The 27,567-nt window shown below is 39.7% G+C and overlaps 1 protein-coding gene across 1 annotated transcript in view; it reads right to left on the bottom strand.

Annotated features, from left to right (window-relative positions):
• Positions 1–459: 459 nt before the first annotated feature.
• SHC4 (SHC adaptor protein 4) overlaps positions 460–27,567 on the bottom strand; it is a 128,490-nt gene continuing 101,382 nt past the window's right edge. Inside the window, exons 9-12 of the mRNA XM_043555463.1 lie at positions 26,768–26,828; positions 17,555–17,734; positions 9,335–9,588; positions 460–2,884 (exon numbers count right to left, since the gene is read on the bottom strand). Coding sequence (XP_043411398.1) covers positions 2,729–2,884; positions 9,335–9,588; positions 17,555–17,734; positions 26,768–26,828 — 651 coding nt within the window. The 3' untranslated portion in view covers positions 460–2,728. The remainder of the gene's footprint in view (positions 2,885–9,334; positions 9,589–17,554; positions 17,735–26,767; positions 26,829–27,567) is intronic.

Here is a 27,567-nt window from a genome sequence, read left to right as displayed (position 1 = left end):
GTTTTACATTTGATGTTTAAATCCATAATCCATTTGAATTAATGTTTATGCGAAGTGTGAGGTTTGTTCTCTTGCCTACAGGTGTCCAATTACTTCAATACCATTTGTTGAAAAGGCTCTTTCTTCCATTCAGTATAATGTCCCCAGCCTCCTCACTGTAGGGTCACCAGGGCTGTGGGAGTCCCTCTACTGGAGGCCACACCTCCTAAAAGGCAGTCTTTCCACAGCTCTCTCTCTCCAGATTCTGTTACTGTGCTCTCCACTTATCCATTCGCTAGCCCCAGGGCACCTCATTCTCCCTGGTGGTTTCCCCATACTCTGCCCACACCTTTGTAAATAGTCCCTTTATTAAACTCTCCTCAAATTACCCAATTTAAGTGAGCCATCTGTTTCCGGTTAGGATCAGGATCCTGCAAATAAATTTTCCACATCCCAAACATCAGACATAAATACCGTGAATTGTCACAAAGAAATAATCATTTATTTTTTTTTGAAAAGTTGTTTACAGGTATTTTATAGGCAAATGGATTTCCACTTTAAAACAGATGAAGATAAATGTGTGTCATTAAAATAGCATGCAATCAAACATTTCTTCTGCTGTTTCATTCTGGTTTAACTGTGTCTGTGGTACTTGGTAAGTGCATTATTTGCTTATCTAACTACTATAACATTACAGTCAAACACGCATTTTCCATGTACTGGTGCCTCATGTACCAGTGCCCATGTACTACTCACATCATTTATACTCTTGGCATCTATTTGTATCAGAAACTTTTCCTTGTGACCCAGTTAACACTCTTTTCAAACAGACTGAGACCACAACCCTGCTCTGTCTCTGAAAGGTGACTGGATCACCCATAAATTTCTATGATCTACACTCATGCTAACCCCCTTTGTGAGGATGGACAATCAAGAACCAAGGTATATGGAAAACTGATGAAAGAGACATTATTTTCTAGTTGTATAAAAGGAAACAAACCTACCTATGCAATCAGTGGCAGTAGAAGTAGAATAAAATCATAAACCTTTACAGAAAAATATTAGAGTTCAGTGCACTTGGTTTCTGATGATTTCTACCCAAAAAAATTTTCTTGTATTTTATTTAAAACTTAGCAAATATATCGCAATTACAAAGGTTAAGTTGTATCTACAGAGCCAAAATGAAGTGGGGTTAAGGCAACTGTCCAGATTACTCGGGCTAAAAAAAACACCCCAAAGTCATGGCCAAACCATTATATGCAAAGGTGACTAAAAGACTGAAGCAGTTTTCTTCTACTCCAAACAACCAAATCCACTTCTACCATCATCCTGATAGCACTCCAAAGGTTCAATGTCTTTGACTAAAGGCTTGGGGTCTCTGCTACCTAAATGTTGATTTCAGTTGTGCCATTTGTTCTGGGAGTATAGATGCAGGCTAAAGGAAAAAGCTCAAGCTTTCGTCTTAATGACACAAACTGATTATCAACACTGACCCCTAATAAATGGAAAATTTGCTTCTTATACACTTATGTTACAGCTGAGATAGACTTCTAAATTCACCTAGCCCAATTCCCTTATTTCATAGACAAGGAAATGGGCATCCAGATAGGTTTAGCAGCTCGCTCACAGTCACATAGAGAAAACTGTCCAGCACTTTTCTCTACACAACACTTAATTATACCCTCAGATCACCAGTGTACTTACATGTGGCAAACCTTTCCAACTGCTTCATTCAATATGTCTTCTCCCTTCTGCATTTTGTCTGATCATATCTAGAAAAGATGCTAAGGATACATGTAGATTCAGTCATAGCCAATCAAGAGGATATTTCTCCATACTTTCAAATAGAGTCAATACTTAAATAAGAATGAAACCAATTTGGATATTGAATATGAAGAACACTGGTTTGTCTGCCGTGTTTTAAATCCATGCACGCATGAGCTTCCTTTGTGGGAGGGGAAGGGTAAGGAAAGGGGGAGAACCACATTGGAATCAGAAATGACTGATAGATTTGGGTTCTTCAGCTTGCTCTGTGCTGCATACAAAGTGTCCAAATAGCAAAGACTGAGAAATACTAGGCCAAAGAATTTAGGCCCCAACCCTTGGCTAGTAAATGAGACAGGCCAATGAAACAGACCAATGTTTTCAGTGGCTTTTGTTTTGATTCCACTGGCATAGACACCATCCAAATTCAATGTCAAATTTATTTGATCATTGTAGTGAAAGTGCTACTAAACAGAAAATCTGATAAAGTCAATAACTATCAAGCAAATTGCGTCTTATTTTTGTAACAAGGAAAAACTTTTTTTTTTGGCAAATAGTTCTATAGTTATAGAATATGAAGACACTTAGAACTAATCTCCCCAATATGAAAATGTCCCCAAATTATCAAGTTGAAAGGCACATACCACTGCCCCAGCAGTTCATCCAGGTAGTCTCTAGCATGGGAAATTTTAATTGTGCTTTTAGCTTGCTATCGATGCAATATGGCCTTAAAAAGTGACATCTGTGCATATGATAATTTCTTCTCAGATGGACCAATCCTCTTCCCCTTTTCTGATTTTCACTTTCTGAAGATCGATCTGTGTTAGTTCTTTATCATATAAAGGACATAGTCCATGATGCTCTTGGGAAAATGTAGTTCACAGATTGTGCTCTATTTTATCTATCAAGCAAGTTTGGATTATCTTTGTATCCTAACACAAAATGAACTTTCTTGAAATATCAGTGTGATGGTACTTCCATATTGTCATTTGTTGGAATGCAGAAGTCCTGGATTATTATCTTTTCTCACTGGCTGTTTAAGGCTTACTTCACTTCCAGAAGAGATGATTGGCAAACTATTATCCATGTGGTATCTGATAAGGTGGCCAACATTATCAAACACATGATCCTTGGTCCTTACCTTGAAAAGGAAGCACAAAGTCCTTAGGTTAAATGATAATAGCTCCCCTAAAAGACGTAAACAATCAGAAGGAAAAACAGACATATCCTTGAATGAGATACTTGGGCTGAATGAAAAAAAGAAAAAAAGGAAAGGTATTTTCCAACTCTATATCCCTTAGTAAACAATTTTCTCATTCCTCATTACCTTTTTAAAGCAATTTTCTGTCCCAGTCAGAAAAATGGTAAACATCTGTCACACAGTTCAAATTTACAACCAACCTGTTTGCCACGTTACTGTTTGATATATTCTATCATGTCACCATTCCTATAAATATTTAACTGTATACACAAGCATGAATCCCAGGATTACAATTTTGACCCAGCAAGCAGACTGCTTCCAAAATATCTTGTGTCTGTAGGAAGCAGGCCCTTCTGGAGAAGTCCTGCCTCTCCGTGGAGGCTGAACACAAATCCTGTCTCCTTTAAGAAGCCTCCTCAGACCTTCCCAATAGGTATTCTTATCTCCTTCCTGCATTCTTCATAGTAGCTGATTCATAAATATTTGCTACATGGAACTTCTCGTCTGCATGCCAAAGCAACTCAGTTTCCCAATGCCTGCCTTCTCCTGAGGACTTTCCTCCCCAGTATTACTGTATCCTCACCCTGTGCATGGGCAGAAGATAATACTCTCCATCATGACTCCATGGGCCATAATATAGTTCTGTTTGGAGGGTGGCTGGGAACTGTCAGGGAGTGGGAAGGCATGAGGTCAGAGAACACCTTGTTATGTGATTCTGCTACTTCTCTACAAGGGATTTTTAATTTCTGCTTAGATATTGATTTTCAATGTATTAAAAAAAATACACACTTATTGGAATAATTGACCTCATTTGAATATGATTATGAATTAGATACTGGTAATGTATCAATGTTTAAATTTCTTGATTTTGATCACTGTACTGTCTATGTAAGAGAATATCCCTGTTCATAGGGAATACACACTCAAGGATTAGGAGAAAAAGGGCACAACGTTTACAATTTACTTATCAAACCAAGACTTGGAAATATTTTTATATCCTTCATCTCAACCCCAACCCACGTCACATGAGCTGATCAGTTCTGCCAGTTTGTGTTGTTAATTCCAGTTCACTCTGCTATCCTCTCTTTGTTTCTCCTACCTCCATTCTGGTTCAGACTTTCACTAGTTTTTACCTCAGATCCCCTAATTACACTCTTCTCTAATCAATCCTGTATACAAATGTCAAATTAATCTTCCAGTACAGGGCTGGGACACCTGCGTGGTTAGGTCAGTTAAGCCTCTGGCTCTTGGTTTCGGCTCAGGTCATGATCTCATGGTTCACAAGTTCAAGCCCCACATTGAGCTCTGTGAATGATAGTGTGGAGCCTACTTAGGATCCTCTCTCTCTCCCTCTCTCTGCCCCTCCCACGTGTGCTCTCTCAAAATACATAAACAACAACAACAACAACAAACTTCCAGTGCAGGGATTATAAACTATCCACTCTCTAGCCAAACATACCAGGAGCTGTTTTAGTTAGCTGGGGGGGGGGGGGGGGGGGGGGGGGGGGGTAAGGCAGAGGTGCCCAATAAAGAGTTTTTAAGTATTTTGAATCAAAAATGGGGAGACTTCCTATAAAAATTTAGTTTTGCGGTTTCTTTGGGAAAATTAAATCTGGCTACACTGGGCCCTTCCTCCAAATGGCAGCAACTGACTGAGGCTGAGTGTGACGGTCCCCCTTACACAGGACATGTGCTTCCCAGTTAGTTCATTACAGCCCACCACACTCTATGTTCATTCCACCATTCGCCCAGCTTTACGCACTTATGATACGGGCCAGGCCCTGCAAACATTTGCTGCTGTGACCCCAAACACACTTCTGTGTGTGTGTGTGTGTGTGTGTGTGTGGAGAGAGAGAGAGACAGACAGAGAGAGAACAAAACCATAACATGAGACCTACCCCACGAACAATTTTTTTTTAATTTTTTAAAATGTTTTATTTATTTTTGAGAGAGAGAGACACAGCATGAGCAGGGGAGGGGCAGAGAGAGAGGGAATCCGAAGCAGGCTCCGGCTCTGAGCTGTCAGCTCAGAGCTGTCAGCTACCCATCCAATAAATATGGATCATATGTGAATTCCATTTTTAATTTTTTGAGGATACTCCGTACCATTTTCTACAACAGCTACACCATTTTACATTCCCACCAATAGGACACAGAGGTTACAATTTCTGTACACCCTCAACAACACTTGCTATATTTTTGGTTTTTTGTTTTGTTTAATATTTATTTATTTATTTTATTTTTTAACGTTTACTTATTTATTTATTTATTTATTTAGAGAGAAAGAGCATGCACATGTGTGAGTAGGGGAGGGGCAAAAAGAGAGGAAGAGAGAGAATTCTAAGCAGACTCCACATAGAGCCTGATGTGGGGCTCCATCTCATGAACCATGAGATCCTGACCTGAGCCCAAATCAAGAGCTGGACTCATAACTGACTGAGCCACCCAGGTGCTCCTGTTTGTTATTTATTATGGCCATCCTGATAGGTATGAGGTGATATCTTACTGTGAATTTGCATTTCCCTGATGATTATTGTTGTTGAGCATCTTTTCAAATACCTGCTGGCCATTTGTATGTCTTCTTTGGGAACGTGACTATTCAAGTCATCTGTCCATTTTTTAATCAGATTATTTGTCTTTTTGCTACTGAGTTCAAAATTTCATCATATGTTTTGAAAATTAACCCCTTATCAGATATATGGTTTGAAAATATTTTCTCCCATTCTGATTGTTCTTCGCTCTGTTGATTGTTTCCTTTGCTATGCAGGATTTTTGTAGTTGTATGTAGTCTCACTTGTCTATTTTTGCATTTGTTTGTATTTTTCAGTGTTATATCCAAGAAATCATTGCCAAGAACAAAATCATGAAGTTTTTCCTTATGTTTTCTCCTAGGGGTTTTATAGTTTCAGATATTACATATAAGTCTTTTATCTATTTTGAGTTAATTTTTCTGTGTGGTGTAAGATAAAGGTCCAATTTTATTCTTCTTCAGGTGGATATTGTTTTCCCAAAACCATTTGCTGAAAGAGTATTCTTTCCCCATTGTGAATTCTTGCCAACCTTTGCAAAGATCATTTGATCATACATAAATAGGTTTATCTCTGGGTTCCCTATTCTGTTCCATCTATATATCTCTCTTTACTCCAGTACTATATTGGTTTGATTACTCTAGCTTTGAAACCATAAATGTAATGTCTCCATCTTTGTTCTTCTTTCTCAAGATTGGCTATTTCGGGTTCTCTGTGGTTCTGAGTGAATATTAAGATTGTACTTCTATTTCTGTAAAAACTGCTATTAGAATTTTGATGGAAACTGCATTGAATCTGTAGATTACTGTGGGTAGTAATGACATTTTAACAACATGAAATCTTCTTATCAATGAACATGAGATGTCTTTTCATTTGTGTCTTCTTTAATTTCTCTCAGCAATGTTTTGAAGTTTTCAGTGCATAAGTCTTTTGCCTCCTTGGTTATGTTTATTCTTAAGTATTTTACTCTTTTTGATAGTATTGTAAATGAGATTATTTTCTTAATTTCCTTTTCAGAGTGTTATTATTATTTACACATGCAACTGATGTTTGTATGTTCGTTTTCTATTCTGCAAGGCTGCCACACTTGTTGATTAGTCATAACAGGATTTTTGTGGAATATTTAGGATTTTCTACATATAAGATTCTATCACCTGTGAAGCAATTATTTTACTTCTTCCTTTCCAATTTGGATGCCTTTTATTTCTTTTTTCTTCCCTAATTTCTCTGGCTAGTACTTCCAGTACTATGTTGGTTGTAGTACTTCACCACTAAAAGTGGTGAGAGGAAAAGATTTCTGTTTTTTATGTGGGGCATGATATTAGCTGTAGGCTTTACATATATGGCTTTTATTATGCTGAGGTCATTTCTTTCTACTCCTAGTTTGTTGAGTGTTGTTTTGAGTTTTTTTAATCATGAAAGGGTGTTGAATTTTATCAAATGCTTTTTGTTCATCGATTTTTATTCTTCATTTACTAATGTGGTGTGCCATATTGATTGATGTCCTTTGTTGAACCTTCCTGGCAATCCAGGGATATATCTTACTTGGTCATGGTGTATGATATTTTAGTGAACTACTGAACTTTGTTTGCTAGCATTTAGTTAAAGATTTTTATATATGTTCATTAGGTATATTGGCCTGTTTTCTTTTCTTGTAGTATCTTTTTCTGGGTTTGGTATATGGGTAAGGTAGGCTTCATAAAATGAGTTTGTAAGTATTTTGTCCTCTTCAGTTTTGGGGGGTGGGGAAAGCTTAATAAGCATTGGCATTCATTCTTCTTTAAATGTTTGAAAGAATTTACCAGTGAAACCATCTGGTCCTGGGCTTTTTTTTTTTTTTTTTTTTTAATGAACAGTTTTTGATTAGTGATTCAGTCTCCTTACTAGTAATTCATCTGTTCAGATTTTCTATTTCTTCATGAAGAAATCTTGGTAGGTTGCATATTTTTTAGGAATTTATCCCTTTCTTCTGGGTTATCCAATTTGTTGGCATATAATTGTTCTTAATCTCTTATAATCATTTAATCTCTATGGCATCAGTTGTAATGTCTCCTCTTTCATTTCTGATTTTATTTATTTGCGTCTTCTCTCTTCTTAGCCAACCTAGCTAAAGGTTTGTCAGTTTTGTTCATCTTTTCAAAACACCAACTTGTACTTTTGTGGATTTCTCCTATTATTTTTCTATTCTCTTTCACTTATTTCTGCTCTAATCTGAATTATTTCCTTTCTTCTGCTACTTTTGGGTTTAGTTTGTTCTTTTTGTAGTTCCTTGAGGTGTTAGAATGCTTATTAGAAAGCTTTCTTTTTTTTTTTTTCAGTGTAGGCATTTATCACCATCAACTTTCTTCCTATTGCTTTCACTGTGTTTTGTAGATCCAGTGTGTTTTTCATTTCCATTTGTTTGCAAATATTTTCTAATTTCCCTTTAATTTTTTCTTTGACACTGGCTGTTCAATAGTGTATTAATTCTGCATATTTGTGAATTTTCCAGTTCTCTTTCTGCCATTAACTTCTAGTTTCATTCCAGTGTGATCAGAAAAGATACTTGGTATAATTCATTCTTCTTTAATTTCCTAATGCTTGTTTTGTGACCTAACATGTGATCCATCTTAGTATTTGTGATCTAACAGGTGAATTTTCTGAGTATGCTTGAAAAGAATGGGTATTCTGCTGCTGTTGGGAGGAATGCTCTGCATATGTCTGTTAGATCCATTTGGTCTATAGTGTTGTTCAAGTACTTCTGACTGCAGGTTCTATCTATTGTCAAAAGTGGGGCACTGAAACCTCCCACTATTATTGTATTACTATTTCTCCCTTCAGTTCTGTCAACGTTTGTATCATATATTTGGGTACTCTGGTGTTGAGTGCATATACATTTATAATTGTCATATCTTTCTGGTGAATTGATCTCTGCTCAGGTCATGATCTTGGGGTTCGTGAGTTTGAGCCCCACGTCAGGCTCTGTGCTGACAGCTCAGAGCCTGGAGCCTGCTTTGAATTCTGTGTCTCCTTCTCTCTCTGCCCCTCCCCCACTCTCTCTCTCTCGAAAATGAATACACATTTTAAAAATGCAAAAAATAAAATAAAGTGAGTCTCTTCTAGACAGCATAGAGTTGGATCTTGCTTTATATCCATTCAGCTAGTCTATACTTTTTGACTGGGGAGCTTAATCCATTTACATTTAAACTAATTATTAATAAGGAAGGACTATTACCATTTTGTTAACTGTCTTTTGCCCAGGATTGTTTCTGTCTACAGGCATCCTCTGCCCAGCCATACATCTTTTATCGACTTAATATCATTCTTCTGCTCTGTCTGTTCCTGTGCTTCCTTTCCTATTCTCCAAATGTACCCCTTTAAAAAATTTTCTGTCCTTCAAGGTTCACCTTACATGTCAGACGCTGCAAGAAGCCTTTTCAGTGTGCCTCAAAGACAGTATTCCTCTATGCTGAGAAGTACCATAATACTTTGGTTGAACCATTCTTATGTCATTCACACTTGTGTTATAATTATTTAAGTATCTGTTTTATGAAATTATAAGCGCCCTGAGAGCAAGGACAATGTATGTAACACTGAGCAACAGTCAACTGTGAATCTTTGTACTTCCATGTAGTAGGTATTTATTTAATTCACTAGATTGAACTGAGAAGAGTGGAAAGAGCTGTCCTCTACCTGAACCTCCAGGGTGGCTCCCTCTCAAACCCCTCCACTGGCCTCTAGTTAACACTTCCTGCTCCAACTGGAGGGTTCAAGAAAAAGGAAACCCTTAGCCTTATCATGTTTCAATATCAGGTTTGGGACCGATCATTCAGAGTAACCTTAGTTACAACAACCTATGAAAAACATAAGAGGTCAATGATACCTTGCCTTCAGGATCCACCAGGAGAAGATGCTTTGCCTGGCCTCCCTGAAGTCCACTTAGCACATACTGACCAGGAGATGTTGCACTTTCTCGAACCAAAAAGTCCCCATCCTTTACCAAGAGGCTCTCTGCTGCCTTCCTGCTCAGCTTGCCATGGTAGCAGTCTTCATTCCGCAGCTGCTGCTTAATGTGTGGCAAAGAATGTGAGCTGGCAGGCTGGGCCGTGGCACCTGGCTGAACAGTTTCTGGTGCTTCTACAGTCAAAACACAAAGAGAGGCATCACCAAGCTACCTCCTCCTTCATTCATTCATTCATTCATTCAGCAAATATAACCTGAGGCCTGTGTGTCCTGTGAGGCCTGTATAACTGTGTGTCATGCACTGTTTAAATAATGCTGCTTCTAGAACAAGTGGAGTTTTTGTTTCCAGAACTTCCCACAGGCTTTAATTTAATGGTAGGACCAAACATTGCCTTTGGCTTCTGTTGGCAGGAAAGACTTGACCAGGTGCAGGAGTTTTCCTTTCAGATGAGAAATGGGACTGACCTGTGAGAATTGCTTTCATAACTGCAGAGAGAGGCACTCTATGTCCCAGGGGCTGTATGTTAAAGAAAAAAGAGGCTTACGCAGTACCTGGATCAAAGATAACTTTGAACACATTCCCAAACTCTTTGAAAATGCCTATGGTAACTTTGGATTATGCCCACTTTTTAGTATTTAGCTTTTTATTTTTTAAACCAAATTACTAATGTGCTTCAGAGATACCTCTGACCAAAAACTTCAAAGCTATGCTGAACCTCACAGCATTCCTATTAAATGACCACTCTGGTGTTTGTGTCACTCACCTGTGTGGATAAAGCACAGTTAATCAGGTAAAATAAGGCAAAGCATCAAGGAGGCCATGGTGTGATGCAGTTCCCCAATGTTCTGCAGAACAAATACTCTCTAGAGTTGAGGGCAGAGGGGATGAAAAGGTATATCTGGGTGGCATGTAATAGTATTTCGATACTCATGGCAATAATAATTATTATGCAGTCCTCATTTATCATATATGATAGGCAGCGCTCAGTGCTCTACACATATCTTGTTCGGTTCTCAAAACTAGACAGGCAAGGAAATGGATCTTTAAAAAGACCACATGAATTACTCAAAGTCACATTGCTAATATGTTGTAAATCTGGGGTTTGAAATGACATCTATTTGACTCCAAAGCCCAGGTTCTTAATCACCACAGTCTAAAACCCTTGCCTTAAAAGTGAAAATCTTTCCATTATCAAAAGTGGTCTAGCCAACTCTACTTCTGCAGTACCTACAATGGTCCCAAGTAAAGAGCAAGCCTGGGGTGCCTGGATGACTCAGTCGGTTAAGCATCCGACTTCAGCTTAGGTCATGATCTCATGGTTTGTGGGTTTGAGCCCCCCATCGGACTCTGTGCTGACAGCTCAGAGTCTGGAGCCTGCTTCAGATTCTGTGTCTTCCTTGCTCTGCCCTTCCCCTGCTCACACTGTCTCTCTCAAAAATAAATAAACATTAAAAAAAAATACCAAGGCTATCAGGATGATATACAGCATCTCCAGAAGTAATACAAATTCTTAGGTCTGAATCCAGGTAAAAGTTGTATGGTTTACATGGCAAATTTACTAGGAAAATAACTGCAGAAATCAGACTTTGTCTATTTAAATGCAAAGGATCTTTTGCATAGAAGCCACACTTCATCTTTATAAATGCAGAAGTGTGTTTCCATGTCCTTATGCAAGGGTCTTGCAAATGAGAAATCCTCTTAACTCTAAGTTCTACAACTTACACGTGACAATCTCATGAAGTCATTGATACAGGCAACCAGTCCCTGCAGACATAACCCAATTCTCCTGTTAATATGTTATAGTTTTGTCGCTACTTAAGAACTCCTCTCTGCATAGCACGATTATGATGCAGCATTCACAGATGTGTCTTTTTGAAAATATCTTGAGTCTGTATTTAATGGCTGAAAATATTCTCCTCCACAATCAGGTCTATCTATTGTTGCCAGAAAAAGGCTGAAAAAACGTGTCCAGATTTGATAAATAATAAATGAAGTTGGCCTTAGTGCTGCTTGCTTTGAGGCATAATAGAGAACTCTGATAAGTAGTTGCATGTGTGTTTGTGTATGTGAGAGGGAAAGTGTTTGTGTGAGTGGAAGAGAGATACATGCATGCGTGCGTGGGGGCACACATCTTAGTGCATGATGGCTTTCAGTTTATTCTGAGATAAGGGTGGAGAGCTTTTGGACAAGGACAAAACAAAAGAAAAACAGACATGATATCATCTTGAAAAGAGGCAACAGATCATGGGCCAGCCTGAGGATATGGACAATATTTTCCTAACACAGTTTCCCAGATTAGCACCAGAATAGCACACACTGTGCTGGGACATTTCAATCATCTAAAAATTTGCTGAAAATCTACTTTTCCTAAAACTAGAATATCTGAAAGATTTTTTTTAAATTTGTTTTAATTTTAAAAGTTGTGCATGCTACTTGTTTTTAAAATCTGGGAAACACAGAGAAACAAAGAAAAATAATCATCTGTGGTCCCATCACCAAATACAACTACTCTTTAACATTGTGGCACATTACCTATTAGCAACTCCTTTCTCACATAATGTTGACTTTGAGAAAGATAATCATAATTTAAATCTAGTTATTTACATAAAACTCCCATAGAAAATTTAGTAAGTTATTGCCTTGATATAATTAATAACATATTTTCTCAGAAGTAGTGAAGATCAAGGATGCAACATGATTACAGCCACTCTACATTTAAGTGAGACCTAAAAAGAAAAAAGTGATAGGAATCATAGAAGAAAGCAATCATGTCATCTTGCAGTTCCCAAAGCAACTGAAAACATATTTTTCACAATCAGAAATTTGGGAAAGCCCAAGACAGATATGAATATCCACACCCATAAGTATCTGATGGGCAAAACCTCAGACAGGGAGCCTAGGGCTTAAGGATGAGAAAAATATCTGACAAGCAAAATCAAATTAAACAATTGCACGTAATCCCAGTGATAAAGAATAAGACATTTAAAGAAACCAATGTGAAATGTGAAGACAGCATACTGATGCATTCAATTTTTAAGTAGCACATGTGACTGGGTATTTCGGGGGAGAAATGATTATTATATTAACAAAGGGCTGAAAAAATAGATGTCCATCAATAAGGGGATGATTATATAAACTATGATATACTCATATAATACAATACTATAAAACAATTGAAAATAACAAAGATTTGTTCATCCAACATAGGAGGACATAAATATGTAAAGCAAATATTAACGGACTTGAAGGGAGAAATAGACAGCAATACAGTAGTAGTAGGGGACTTCAATACCCATTTTCAACAATAGATAGATCATCCAGATCGAAAATCAGTAAGGAAACTTTCGACCTCAAAGTACACATTAGACCAGATTGACTCAACAGACAGTGACAGAACATTTCACCCAAAAGCAATAGACTATATACATTCTTCTCCAGTGGACATGGGACATTCTCCAGGGTAGGTCATATGTTAGGCCACAAATAAGTCATAATACATTTTTTAAAAATGAAATCATATCAAGCATCTTTTCTGACCACACTGATATGAGAAATCAATTACAAGAAAACTAGGTAATTCACAAATATGTGATTAAACAGCATGTCACTAAACAACAAACGGGTCAAAGAATAAATAAAAAAGTAAATCAAAAAATATCCTGAGACAAATGAAAATGAAAAAAAAACCTATGAGATCCTAGCAGAGGCAGTTTTAAGAGGGAAGTTCATAGCAATTAATACCTCCATTAAGAAAACAGGGGTACCTGGGTGCTCAGTCAATTAAGCACAGAATTCTTGATTTGGGCTCAGGTCATGACCTCACAGGTTCCTGAGATTGAGCCCCAAGTCTGGCTCTGTGCAGACAATGCGAAGCCTGCTTAGGATTCTCTCTTTCTTCTCTCTCCCTCTCTCTCTCTGCCCTCCCCTGCCACTTGCATGCATGCACATGTGCTCTCTCTCTCTCTCTTTCTCTTTCTCTTAAAATAAATAAACTTAAAGGGGTGCCTGGGTGACCCAGTTGCTTAAGTGTCCGACTCTTGATTTCAGCCCAGGTCATGATCTCACAGTTCGTGAGTTTGAGTCCCGAGTTGGACTCCGCACTGACAGTGTGGAGCCTGCTCAGGATTCTCTCTTCCTCTCTCTCTCTCTGCCCATCCCCTACTTGCACATACTCTCTCTCAAAATAAACTTAAAAAAAATTAGATAGTATCAATACTAGTAATTCCCTTCTGCCAAGTTTGATGAAAATAAAGATCGTGTTGAGCTTTTCCTACACAGTGTGATAGGGTTAATTGGGGAGCCCAGAAGGCATGCTTGGGAGATACTACACTCATGCCTCAAGATTTGTTTTTGTTTGTTTTATTTTGTTTTACTGAACTAATCAGTAAGCTTTTGACTGGAAAAGGGAAGCTAAGTATGCCTAAGTACGGAAAGAAATATCAGGAAATATTAAGGAGGAAAGGTTAAAAAGTATATTTCAGATATTTTGCAGAAATTTATGTATAAGGTTATCCCTACTCTATCTTATTTCATTTTATTAAATCAACACTATTTATACTTTTAGAGTTGGAATTAATTTTTTTGGAGAGAACAATTGCATCAGGGGGGCCAGGAGGGCTATGGTACACTATATCCTAATAGGAAATAAAGACTGAAGAAGTACCTGAAGCCTTTATTTAAACATGTTCCCTCCAAGTCCGGGAGAGGCAAAAGGATGACAAAAAGGCTGAAATCAGTAAAAATGCATTTTGACATTAAAATTTTGGACAAAGCTGGCCTTATTTACTTTCAACTAATGACAGGAATGTTAATATACATTGATTTTACTTTTTCATATTATTGAGTTGTCCATGACAAAAGACAAAGGTTCTTTGTTTACATTATAAAGATTTTTTCCTGCTATGCTGTGCCTTTTATTCCCATGATGTATTCATTCCATAACTGGAAGCCTGTTTCTCCCACTCCCTTTCACCATTTTGCCCAACTCTGTTCTCACATCCCCTCTGGCAACCATCAGTTTGCTCTCTGTATTTATAGGTCTGATTCTGCTTTTTGTTTCTTTATTCATTTCCTTTCCTTATAGAGCCCACATATGAGTGAAATCATATAGTGCTTGTCTTTTTCAGTCTGACTTATTTCTGACTTAGCATAATACCCTCTAGGTCTGTCCATGTTGTTGCAAATGGCATGATCTCATCCTTTTTTATGGCTGAAAAACATTCCATTACACCACACACACACACACACACACACACAGCTCTTTATCCATTCGTTTATTGAAGGACACTAAGTTGCTTCCATATCTTGACTGAGTTATAAAGATTTTTAACATTAAAGATTTGCTTATAAGGGAACTGCAGTTATGAATCAATGAATATCCCAGATCCCCTAACTCAGGCCACCCACTAAGTGAGTTTTCTTTTTTTTTTAAGTTTCTTTATTTTGAGCCTCAAAAAATTAAAAATAGATCTACCCTATGACCCAGCAATAGCACTGCTAGGAATTTACCCAAGGGATACAGGAGTGCTGATGCATGAGTGCACTTGTACCCCAATGTTTATAGCAGCACTCTCAACAATAGCCAAATTATGAAAAGAGCCTAAATGTCCATCAACTGATGAATGGATAAAGAAATTGTGGTTTATATACACAATGGAATACTATGTGGCAATGAGAAAGAATGAAATATGGCCCTTTGTAGCAACGTGGATGGAACTGGAGAGTGTGATGCTAAGTGAAATAAGCCATACAGAGAAAGACAGATACCATATGTTTTCACTCTTATGTGGATCCTGAGAAAATTAACAGAAACCCATGGAGGAGGGGAAGGAAAAAAAAAAAGAGGTTAGAGTGGGAGAGAGCCAAAGCATAAGAGACTCTTAAAAACTGAGAACAAACTGAGGGTTGATGGGGGGTGGGAGGGAGGGGAGGGTGGGTGATGGGTATTGAGGAGGGCACCTTTTGGGATGAGCACTGGGTGTTGTATGGAAACCAATTTGACAATAAATTTCATATTTAAAAAAAGAGAGAGAGAGAGACAGAGAGCATGAGTCAGAGAGGGGCAGAGAGAGAGAGGGAGATAGAGAGAATCCCAAGCAGGCTCCATGCTGTCAGCACAAAGCCTGATGGGGGGCTCGAACTCACGAAATGTGAGATCATGACTTGAGCCAAAGTCGGATGCGTAACTGACTGAGCCACCCAGGTGCCCCTAAATGAGTTTTCTAATAATACACTGTTGCTTTGAAAAGTCCATGAAATGGAAGCCATCAAGCATATACTCTTATCAAGTTAGTTTTAATACCTGAGGTCCAGAAACTTTTTTCAAAAAACTACCTCCCCTAACAAATATTACCTTATCCATACCGGTCACTGTACAATGGACTGTTAAATCCACTGCAGAAATCTGAACTGATTGCATATTCCATCATCCATCACACAAAATGTATCATCCAGATGGCTCTTCAATGAAAGACAGGTGCCCCAGGTGTCATCAGCCAGCCTCCAGCTGACCGCCCCTTGAGGGTCTGCCTCACCTTCAGGGAGCTGCCTTTTGCCCAAAGGCTTGCCCTCCCTCGTGTGGCCTACACCCACAGACTGAAATAAATGGGATAAAAGGCCCAGCCCTTTGGCGCAATGTGGCACAGCCCTGACGCGCCCCCTATTCTCCCTGTAGGGTTGGCTGAGGCTCCGTCAGGGCTACATAGTGACTTTGCTTCTCCATCTGCCCAAGCCTGCTTCTTCCCCCTCCCTTCCCGATAGTGATCCCAACAAGTACCCTGCATGCCAAAGCTCCATCTCAGTGTTCGCTTCCAGAGAATCCAACCAGGTTGTTTAGGTGCCAAGACTGATCACAGAGAGCTTGCAAGAAGATGGCTCACTTGTCACCTGGCTGGTAATGAGGACGTCTGTTTCTTAGTCTAGGAGTTAAGGTGGTCTGGTGAAGTCCCGGCTCAGCAAAATCTCCTTCTAAACTTCATCTTGTTATTGCTCACGCTAGCTGGAAAGTTGTCTTTGGCCTTTTGGAGAGACTTCCTGGGCTACCAAAAGGACTTTCCAAAGGACTGGTTCTCCATCTTTGGAGTGAACCAAATGTGGTTCACCCAAATTTGAACCCAACACACTTTAATATTTTATAAAAAGCATTATTTATTTATTTATTTTTTAGTTGATCCTAGGCTTTTGGTTTGTTTTGCTTTTATTTATTTATGTTACTGTGTACGCATTTACCCCTGGAAGCAATTTAGCAGGAAAATGATATCTGTCTTATTGCATTTAACTCACAGTATATGGCTGAAGAAAGAAGCCATCTTATTTTAGTGTTCCATAGATGACTTACCAAGGAGTTTCGAAATGAATAAAATTAAAACCATCACTCAACAGAGCCAAATAATGGTCACTGTTCCTCACACAAGCCCACAAATTCAAAATTATCTCCTGGCTTTGACCATCCTTCCTTCAGCAAGAGCACACAGCCAAAACCAAAAGTTGGGACCCAGTTTAAAGTATTTGAAAAGATTATTCAACATCAAAGACCCCAAACCTTGAAATCCATAATATCTCCCAAATTAACTGTGGTACAAGATTGAGGTAAGAAAGAATCCTTTTTGCTCCCTGAAAATGAGACCAAGGAAATAGTCTTCCTGAAAATGAGAGCCAGTATAGTGAGAAGAATAGTGGCCCCCCAAAATGATACATTCAGATCCTGATCCCCAGTCCCTGTGAATGTGGCCTAATTTGGGGAAAGGGTTTTTGCAGATGTAATTAAGTTAAGGATTGCGAGATGGGATCTTCCTGGCTTTAGGGCTCACCTAGTAGAGAAAGGGATTGTCCTAGAAGAGACAGGAGAGCGGTTTGAGAATGGAGGTGAAAGCCATGTGAAGACTGAGGCAGAGAACTGATGTGTCCACAAGCCAAGGAACACCAAGTGTTGCCAGCCATCAGCAGAAGCTAGGAGAGAGGCATGGAGTGGATCCTCCTCCAGAGCCTCCAGAAGGAACCACCCCAGCTGACATCTTATTGAGGACCTCTGGCCTCCAGAACTGTGAGAGAATAAATTTTCACTGCTTTAAGACACTCAGTTTGTGGTGGTTTGTTACAGCAGCCACAGGAAACTAATACAGATGGCGAACAGCTACTTACTCTGACGGTGCCACGGGCTCCCCAGGGAGTGAGCTGAGCTTTGATTTGGGGAAGAGCCAAGTGTATTTTGAAGACCCTGTGTATTTATGTAGCAGGGGTCATTGAGGAAATCCACTCGACACGTGTGCTTCATCAATGAGGCATCTCGTTGGCACTGCCCTCCTCTCTCCTGTGCGTTACCTGTAGTGATTAGTTAATGATCAATGGATCACGTTTTTACTTTGTAAACAACATGTAAAATTGTGTTTGAGTCTAGAATTGATAGGAAGGGAAAAGCCACCCTCATCCTATACAGATTTGAATACTGATCTCTAGATTTGACCTGTAAAAACAAGATAAGCACCGGGCTTTGAAGGAAAGCACCATCTCTTTGGCCTCCCAGGCCTTCCCTCCCCATCCCTCTGCTGACCCACTGCTTCAACACCAGACAGGAAACAAATCAGGAAGACCCAGGAGAGGAACAGCCAGAGAAAAAAGGGAGCCAGCTGTCTAGCAAACAGCACAAACCGCACACAACACTGCTCAAGGCCGCAGTCCAGGAACCAAGAAAACACACGTGCCATACAGAACTTGAATATCTATTATTTAAACTGCTTTTCAAAATAAGATAACAAGAGAGAGGGAGGCAAACCACAAAACACTCTTAAATACAGAGAAGAAACTAAGGGTTGCTGGAGGAGAGGTGGGTGTGGGGAGGGGCTAAATGGGGGCTGGGCATTAAGGAGGGCACTTGTTGGGATGAGCACTGGGTGTTGTATGTAAGTGAAGAATCACTGGTTCTACTCCTGAAATCATTATTACACTATATGTTAACTAGCTTGGATTTAAATAAAATTTAAAAAATAAAAAATAAATAAGTAAATAAACTGCTTTTCAAAAAACTCATTACATAATTATTAAGAATGGAAAGTCTGTCTCTCCCTATGCCCAAAGTTTTGTTTTGCCAAGCTGAGCCTTGTACCAACTGTTGACATTTATTCTGGCACTTAATGGAAAGAAGAACTCACCCCTCAGGATATCTCCTTTTTCCCTCTTACTCTGTCCCCTTCTCTTCCATTCTATTCCATATACTGTGGCCAAAATGATCTTTTTACAACTGAAAACCTGATAATATTTTTCAGCGGTTTAAAAACCCCTTACCTGCCTCCCATTGCTCTTTGGATACAGATCAAACTCTCCAACAAGCCCCAAGCCCTGGTCCTGGCTACCCAGCTTCCCTTGCACCCCCGTGCTCCTCAGTCACACTGACCTTCCTGGAGGCTAATCTCCACCTTAAGGCCATCTTCTCTGATTGACATGCTTTTCCCTCACCATTCTCCATCACCCTCACCCTTCAGGTACCAGTTTAAACATCTCTTTCTCAACAGAGCTTTCTCTGACCTTCTCAGACTAGATTAAGTCTCTCTGCTTTCCTAGAAGTTTGTTCACCTTTGAAGGCCATATCACAAGAGCAAATAATTCTATTGTGTCATTTTGTTTAATACCTGTACTACATCTAGACTGCATGTTCCATGAAGACAGAGATCCTGCCTCCTAACACATGCTTGCCACATATGACAAAAAATAGTTACTGAATGGATGGATATTAGCACCGTATTTCAGTACCTGGTGCATGAAGTATTTTGTACCATCCAGATGGTTCTGTTCTCAGAAAGCCAGGATAGAATATTTTTGTTTTTCCATTTAAACAGGCACATTTATATTTTTGGCCAGATGAGCTACAAGATCACCACCAGGCTGATCTGAAGTGGTGACACTGACATTCCATTGTCTTACCATAAAACATCAGTTTTTCTATTGTTTCAGTCATTAAACTCCTGGATGTGGTTCAGAAAGGACCAACTTTATACTGGATTTCACATCATGATGAGCAGTGCTATAATTTTTGTAACATAAAATATGGAAACCCAAGGGCACACCAAACAGGGGAAGCCCAGTCAGAAGGCTACAGGCTTACTACCTACTCCTCCTTTCCTCCTGGCCTGTCTGCCAGCTGTTACACATCACCGTGTCCCCTGTCATACCCCTGAGGGAAGAGTGAGATTTCTAAAGAAGGAGGGGTGGTCAGGGCACCTCGTTTCTTTGTTGCACTGTGCAACATATGGCAGTGTCCATTTGCTTGGTTAAGTGGATTTATGAATTATGTTATCTAGTTTAAACTTACGTCCATAAATGGACAAGTAGCTAAAAGATCACCGCAAATATCAAAGATTGAAGGTCATTCTTTTAATCTTATTACAGACTCCTCCTTGGCTGTATTATGAGCTTATAAACAAGAATGATCTAATTAGATAGGAACTTGGCCTCCCAAAAGTTAAAATTATCAGGATTTGAAATGTGGACATACGTCTATTTTCTTTATCAGTAAATGCGCTAAATGTATATTGGACCCTGAGATATTATCTAACAATAGTATTCAGCCACTGTAATTATCAAGGCATTTTAAAAATGTTTATTATCATTAACTCTAACTTTGAAATTTTCTATTTTCATGTGTGTGTTACATTTTTTTTAATTTTTATTTATTTTTTGACGGAGGGAGAGCAAGCAGGGGAGGGGCAGAGAGAGAGGGAGACAGAAATTCAACCAGGCTCTATGCTATCAGTGCAGAGCCTAGTGCAGGGCTCAAACTCATGAACTGTAAGATCATCAACTGAGCCAAAGTCAAGAATCAGATGCTCAACTGACTGAGCCACTCAGGCACCCCTTGTGTATGTTTTATAACACATGCATAACATATTAGCATATGTGTATATAACTTATACATGATTGGTTTATCATTTATTTAGGAGTGCCTGCTCACAAAAATGTACTGAAAGCAGACTATGATCAAAGTGTTGTGGGGCACCTGGGTGGCTCATTTGGTTAAGCGACCAATCTTGGCTCAGGTCATGATCTCACAGTCTGCGAGTTCGAGCCCTGCGTCAGGCTCTGTGCTGACAGCTCAGAGCCTGGAGCCTGCTTCAGATTCTGTGTCTCCTGCTCTCTCTGCCTTTCCCCCACTCGTTCTCTCTCTCTCCCTCTCTCTAAAAAATAAATAAACATTAAAGAAAAACTGTGGTAAGAGGTCTGCTTCAAAATCAACATGGACCTGAGTTCAAATACTTGTGATACTTCTTACTGTTTGTATGGTTTGGGGTAAGTTATTTACCTTCCCTAAGCGTCAGTTTTTGTATCTGTAATATGGGGATGCCTAGCTTAAAATATGGTTGTGAGGACTAAATGAAAGAACATGGGTGAGACACTTACTGAGAATGGTGCCTGCCTCATAGGGATGTAGTAGGGATTCGATAAATAGTTAATATCTGCTCATTTACATGTGTTCATTGATGCTGGGGCTCTGCACATGGTACTTCTCTCCTGCTGCAATATCCTCCCTCCCCTTTCTGTACCTAACTCCTATTTGTCCTTTAAGATTCCATCTCTTTCAAGAAGCCTCCACGTTAGGGGGCGCCTCAGTGGCACAGTCGGTTAAGCGTCCGACTTCAGCCAGGTCACGATCTCGCGGTCCGTGAGTTCGAGCCCCGCGTCAGGCTCTGGGCTGATGGCTCGGAGCCTGGAGCCTGTTTCCGATTCTGTGTCTCCCTCTCTCTCTGCCCCTCCCCCGTTCATGCTCTGTCTCTCTCTGTCCCAAAAATAAATAAAAACGTTGAAAAAAAAAAAAAAAGAAGCCTCCACGTTAGGGACACATAGGTGGCTCAGTTGGTTAAGCATCTGACTCTTGTTTTTGGCTCAGTTCATGATCTCATGGTTTGTGAGTTTGAGTCCTGTGTCAGGCTCTGTGCTGACAGTGCAGAGCCTGCTGAGATTCTCTCTCTTCCTCTCTCTCTGCTCACCCCCTGTGCTCATGTGCACAGGCTCTCTCTTTCTCTCCCTCTGAAAAATAAATAAACAAAAACATTAAAAACAAAAGAAGGGGCACCTGGGTGGCTCAGTCAGTTAAGAATCAGACTTTGGCTCAGGTCACGATCTCATGATTCATGGGTTTGAGCCCCACATCGGGTTCTGTGCTGACAGCTCAGAGCCTAGAGCCTGCTTCAGATTCTGTGTCTCCCTCTCTTGCTGCCTCTCTCCCACTCACACTCTGTCTCTCTCTCCCTCTCTGCCTGTCTCTCTCTCTCAAAACTATATAAACATTAAGAAAAATTTTTAAAAAGAAAAAGAAGAAGAAGCCTCCCCCTTAGACCTTCCCTCCCCCAGGCCAGGTCAAGTGCCCTCCATACTATAGGTGTCTGTTTACTTGTCTGTCTGTCTTCCCCTTGAAACTGCAAATTCCTTGAGTGCTTAAGGAGAGACTAGAACCCATTTATCTGTTGTATCCTCTGCATCTTCAATGACTGGTATGAAGTAGGTGCTCATGTTTGTCAGCTGAACAAACAGATAATGAATGTCCACTTGGTCTTCCTTTCTCGGCATATTTGACCCACGTTCTGAGTCAACCTTTAGCACAAGGCACTGACTCGTCTGCCCCTCACAGAGTATGGCATGAGCCGACCACATCAGGTTTACCATCCCATATGATTATACAAAAGCATCAATGTCTAAATCCAGTGTCTCTTGAAAACAACCATTCCTCTTTTTTTTTTTAATGCACTATTTCATTTAACTCAGCAATGTTGCCTTAAATTAAAAAAATTATAGGGGCGCCTGGGTGGCGCAGTCGGTTAAGCGTCCGACTTCAGCCAGGTCACGATCTCGCGGTCCGGGAGTTCGAGCCCCGCGTCAGGCTCTGGGCTGATGGCTCAGAGCCTAGAGCCTGTTTCCGATTCTGTGTCTCCCTCTCTCTCTGCCCCTCCCCCGTTCATGCACTGTCTCTCTCTGTTCCAAAAATAAATAAACATTGAAAAAAAATTAAAAAAAATTATATATTATATTATATTATATTATATTATATTATATTATATTATATTTCAGTCTATACCCAAAAATCTTTCTTGGCTAAAGTGTGTGGTTGATGAGAGCTTAACCACACATGACAACCATTATGCATTCCAAACTTTCTTTTTGCCAAGTATTACTCTGAGAACCTATCCAAGCTGCCTAAGAGAAGATTTGTGGCAGAAAATAAATACATACTATACACAGGGTATACACTGTAAGTACCAAAGTTTTTTAAGTACAGGCCCTTAGGGTTTGTGGTAATTTAATGTCTTTTTGATTAAAAATATCAATATTTCCATTTGAACTTGGAGGTCTGGGAAACATTATTCTGTTTTACTAATTAATTTTCTCCATAAGGGAATTTAATATTAAGAAATGGTATCTTTTATAAGTCTGGTGATAAATATATTAACTCCTTGAACAACCAGAAGCCTATTGCAGTATTTATAATATACTGGAATTCAAGTTTTAAATCATTATTTGAACAAATAAATGTCCTGGGAGGAAAAAGCCAAACCTTATTGAAAATATTTGCATAGGTGTTTCTCAAATGATTATGTCTAAAACTCTAGGAAAAGCCATAAAAATTATGCATTTGCTATTCTGGCAACTGCTATTAAATTGCTCACTGGTCAAGAATTTCAGATCAGTTTTTATTTTTATTATTTTTAGAGAGAGAGTGTGATCAGGGGAGAGGGGTGGGCGGGGGGAGAGAGAGAGAGAGGGGGAATCCCCAAGCAGGCTCCACACTCAGCACAGAACCCGACGAAGGGCTCAATCCCTTAACCCTGGGATTATGACCTTAGCTGAAATCGAAGGTCAGATGCTCAACTTACTGAGCCACCCAGGCGTCCCTCAGATCAGTTTTTCAACATATGACCAAGTAGTAACAGGCAGGCCTCAAGATAGGAACATCTGATTTCCGGGTATCTGTGGATGAATGGACATTGTAGTACTAAAGTCCTTCTTACCACAATAGGAGGAGCCTTGATTGTTGTGGCCTGTGGAGCAAGGGTCAAGCCCTTCAATCCCTCCTAGCATTCTGGGTCCCTGATGGAACTTAGAACCTGCTTTCCTTTTTCTGTTTGTTTGTTTTAAGTTTTTAATGCTTGTTTATTTTTGAGAGAGAGAGAGACAGACAGACAGACAAACAGACAGACAGACATAGAGTGTGAGCAGGGGAGGGGCCAAGAGAGAGGGAGACAAAGAATCTGAAGCAGGCTCCAGGGTCTGAGCTGTCAGCACAGAGCCTGATGCAGGGCTCAAACCCATGAACTGCGAGATCATGACCTGAGCCAAAGTCAGCCACTTAACCAACTGAGCCTCCCAAGTGCCCTGGAACCTGCTTTCCTAAGGAAATAAGGTTATAGCTCCATGATTTTCAGGGGAAGAAAGTATGCAGTTGGAGGACTTTTTCGAAACCACAAACACATCTCTCACCAGCCCAAGATCTTTAAAGGTTCCCAGCTATGAGCTGTTACCTTAGGGCCACCACAAGGAAGGCAGCTCTGTACTGGTTCCAGGATATCCCACAGTCAGAGTGCAACTGAAGAACAGGCACTTACTATAGAATTTTCTATTGGTGTGTTTGTCATCACAAAATATACATTTAAGCTTCAGTACAGACAAACCAGAACAGTAGAACGTGGTGTACTTATCTAGGAGATAGCCATCATGGCTAAAATTAATTCTGGAATTAATTCTAGAAAAATATGTGCCAGACTCCAAATAAAGGTTTATGAAAAAAGTCTGTTCATAAGTTTGGATTTGCTTATATTGGCTTAGGGCATATAGAAACCATGAAAGAATAAGGGGTTACATCGTTTGTTGGTTTAAAGGAGAAATAAAACTAAGGTAAATAGAAACAATAAACTGGATTCTATGACAAGGTTACACTTACAAAAAGAAATGTCTTAAATAAGATTGAAACAATACCTCTATATCTATTTATTCCTTTATAAATGTTCCTCAGGGTTCTATCCTATGTCCAAGACTCATCTATCTCGCCTCCGTACTCTCTCTGTGCAATGATCTGGGAAGTGGTCCTGGCACATTCCAGAAAAACCAGGAATGCTGGTTCCCACTCATACTGTTTTTTCTCTCTCTCTCCCTCTCTCTCCCCTCCTTTCCCATTTCCTTCTTTATGCCTGGATAATTCCCATTCATCCCTCAGGTCCTGGTTTGGTTGTTTTGTTGTAGAGGTAAGTTTAGGGAGACCCCCTAGAGCCCCTCAGATTAAAAAAAGTTACATTTATTCTTGGGAGAGAGAGAGACAGAGGGTGAGGAGGGGAGGTGCAGAGAGAGAGGGAGACACAGAATCCGAAGCAGGCTCCAGGGTCTGAGCTGTCATCACAGAGCCCAACACATGGCTCGAACCCACAAACCTCAAGGTCATGACCTGAGGTGCAAGTCGGATGCTTAACCTACTGTGCAACCTAGACACCCATAGAGCCCCTCAGATTAAGTTAGGTTTCCCTGGTATTTGTTCCCATAACATCTTAGGCTTTGAAACATCCATCTATTTGTAAGCATTTGATTTAGGTGTGTCTTACTTGTTAAACTACAGATGATATGAGTACCAGTTGTGATTCCATCCCTGCCGCCTAGCACAGCGCCAGACTCTAAAGAGGTCCTTGTAGTCACAGATGATGTGTTGAATAAATGAAGAATATAGAATGAGATCAAAGAGCATGTGGAGATATTTCCAAGTGAGCCTCAGCACAGGTACAAAATGATTATAATATTACAGGGCACATGTGGTAGGTTCCTGACTTTTAAACCCGTAGGTTAGGCATTTCCAAATAAGGAAAAGGAGGGAAGGTGGGAGGAATACAGATCTTAGGGAGCACAGTTGTAAAAACACATTTTTACTTACCATTAATTTGTTGTAGTCACATTACTAAAAGTTAGGTTAAAATTCTAAGTAACTTTAAAGAATGGCAAGGAATTTTAATGTCTATCAAAAAGAACCATATTTTTACACAATGGACTACTACGTGGCGATGAGAAAGAATGAAATATGGTCCTTTGTAGCAACGTGGATGGAACTGGAGAGTGTGATGCCAAGTGAAATAAGCCATACAGAGAAAGACAGATAACCATATGGTTTCACTCTTATGTGGATCCTGAGAAACTTAACTTAACAGAAACCCATGGAGGAGGGGAAGGAAAAAAAAAAAAAGAGGTTAGAGTGGGAGAGAGCCAAAGCATAAGAGACTCTTAAAAACTGAGAACAAACTGAGGGTTGATGGGGGGAGTTGGGAGGGAGGGAAGGGTAGGTGATGGGCATTGAAGAGGGTATCTTTTGGGATGAGCACTGGGTGTTGTATGGAAACCAATTTAACAATAAATTTCATATATTAAAAAAAATTTTTTAAAAGGAACCATATTTTTAAATAATTAACAATACTGTCTTAGTTCACTACTCCTACTATTTTTGCATGGTAGAGGAAGGTAGTAATCACAGCTGTACCTAAAACAATAAATCCTCATGTATCCCCTGTGTATAAGAAATAATAAAATGAATAGATTACATTGGCATAATTCCATAAGAAGTATGCAAGTATCCTTGGCGGTGACTACCTTGTAGGTGGCAAGTTCCTGCTAATTTGAGTCCCTAAGTGTGGTTATCCAACTTTATCCCCACAGTATTATTTATATCATCCAGTTATCCACTCCTCTAATGCTGCAAAACTTTGCTTCCCAAAGAAATAAGTACTTTCAGCAATTTATAAGTATTAAATGACTAACTAGCAGCAAAATTTTATGAAAACATACTTCCAGTCTGAGAGGTGATGTTCTACATTTGCATTGTGGAAAAGTTGTGCCCCACATCAATTATCGCATCCAGTAATAAGACACTGAATGCCCTGGGAAACGTGGGGTAGTTGGCCCCTAACTGGGACTCTCACCTTTCAGATTTCTTTTTGTTTTCGATGCCAAGCAGACAAAAAAGGTTTTATCTTAATCCTAATGGACTTGACAAGCATCAATTTTCACATTAGCTTAATGTCTGATCTTCTTTGAAGTGGAGCTGTCTTGAGTTTTAAGCAGAGAAAACACCTTTTCAGCGAGACTTTTCATGATGTTAAAGCAATCAAAGACCTCAGGAGGTAGAATGACAGTGTGGTCAAGCACACAAGAGTGAGGGGAAACCATGAGTCTCCCAAGTGACACACATGTGGCATTCTGGGCCTCTCAGAACGTGGGATGCAGCTGAAGCATTATACACCTGACTTTCCCATGAAGTATTTCAGAGCCAAGGCCACACACAACCATATGACTTACAAGGAACAACAAGAGTGGCAGATGGGGAAGGACAATTGTACCTACCTATTGCCCTGCTTTGTTCTAAACAGTTCTCGTACACACTGCTGCACTTGGAGTTTCCAGGCTGCACGAACAACAAATTGTGAGACATTTACAAACATGGTATACGTTCATAAACTTGCCAAAAAAACAAACAAAACACTAATAACAGTCCTGGAAGAATACAGCAGACAGCTCCACTTTCTGACATAGTTAGTGTCTGACAGGTAACAAAAGGAAGGTGAGATTTTGCATGGGGAACATAGACTCCTAAGATAGAGCACTGTGCGGGGGCTGCAGAGGTGGGTCTGAGGCAGAGGTGGTTGTAAAGGCTGCTGATGTAAGGCCCGCATCCTGAGCATCACTGCTTTTGTTAGGGAGGTCCTATTCCAGGACTCAATCCAAGTCTCAGCCAGAAACTGTGAAAGTGTGATTTCCAGGACACTTGTATAAACTCTCAGTATTTAGCAAGCCTCTATCTAACAGTGCATTGGCCGATTGGAGCCCTACTCTAATGAGGTTTGTGCCAGGCTCACTTTCCATCCTTAAAAATGTCATCCATCAAAGGGTTGCATTAATATATATATATATAGATATATAGATACAGATATAGATATATATAGATATATATAGATATACACAATTCAATAATGGAATGGGATCACTGATGCCTTTGAGAAGGGCAATATCTATCCTTTAGAAAGATTAATCCGGCAGTACCATGCAGAAGGGTTTGAGAGAATGAAACTGGAGACAAGGAAGGGGCTTTCAGAATCATCTGGGCACATGAAGGCCAGAACTTAGAAAGGTACAAGAGTAATGTA

This window comes from Prionailurus bengalensis, chromosome B3, assembly GCF_016509475.1.
Source record: "Prionailurus bengalensis isolate Pbe53 chromosome B3, Fcat_Pben_1.1_paternal_pri, whole genome shotgun sequence".
Lineage (NCBI taxonomy): Eukaryota > Metazoa > Chordata > Mammalia > Carnivora > Felidae > Prionailurus > Prionailurus bengalensis.
This window is presented reverse-complemented; position numbering and strand designations above follow the sequence as displayed.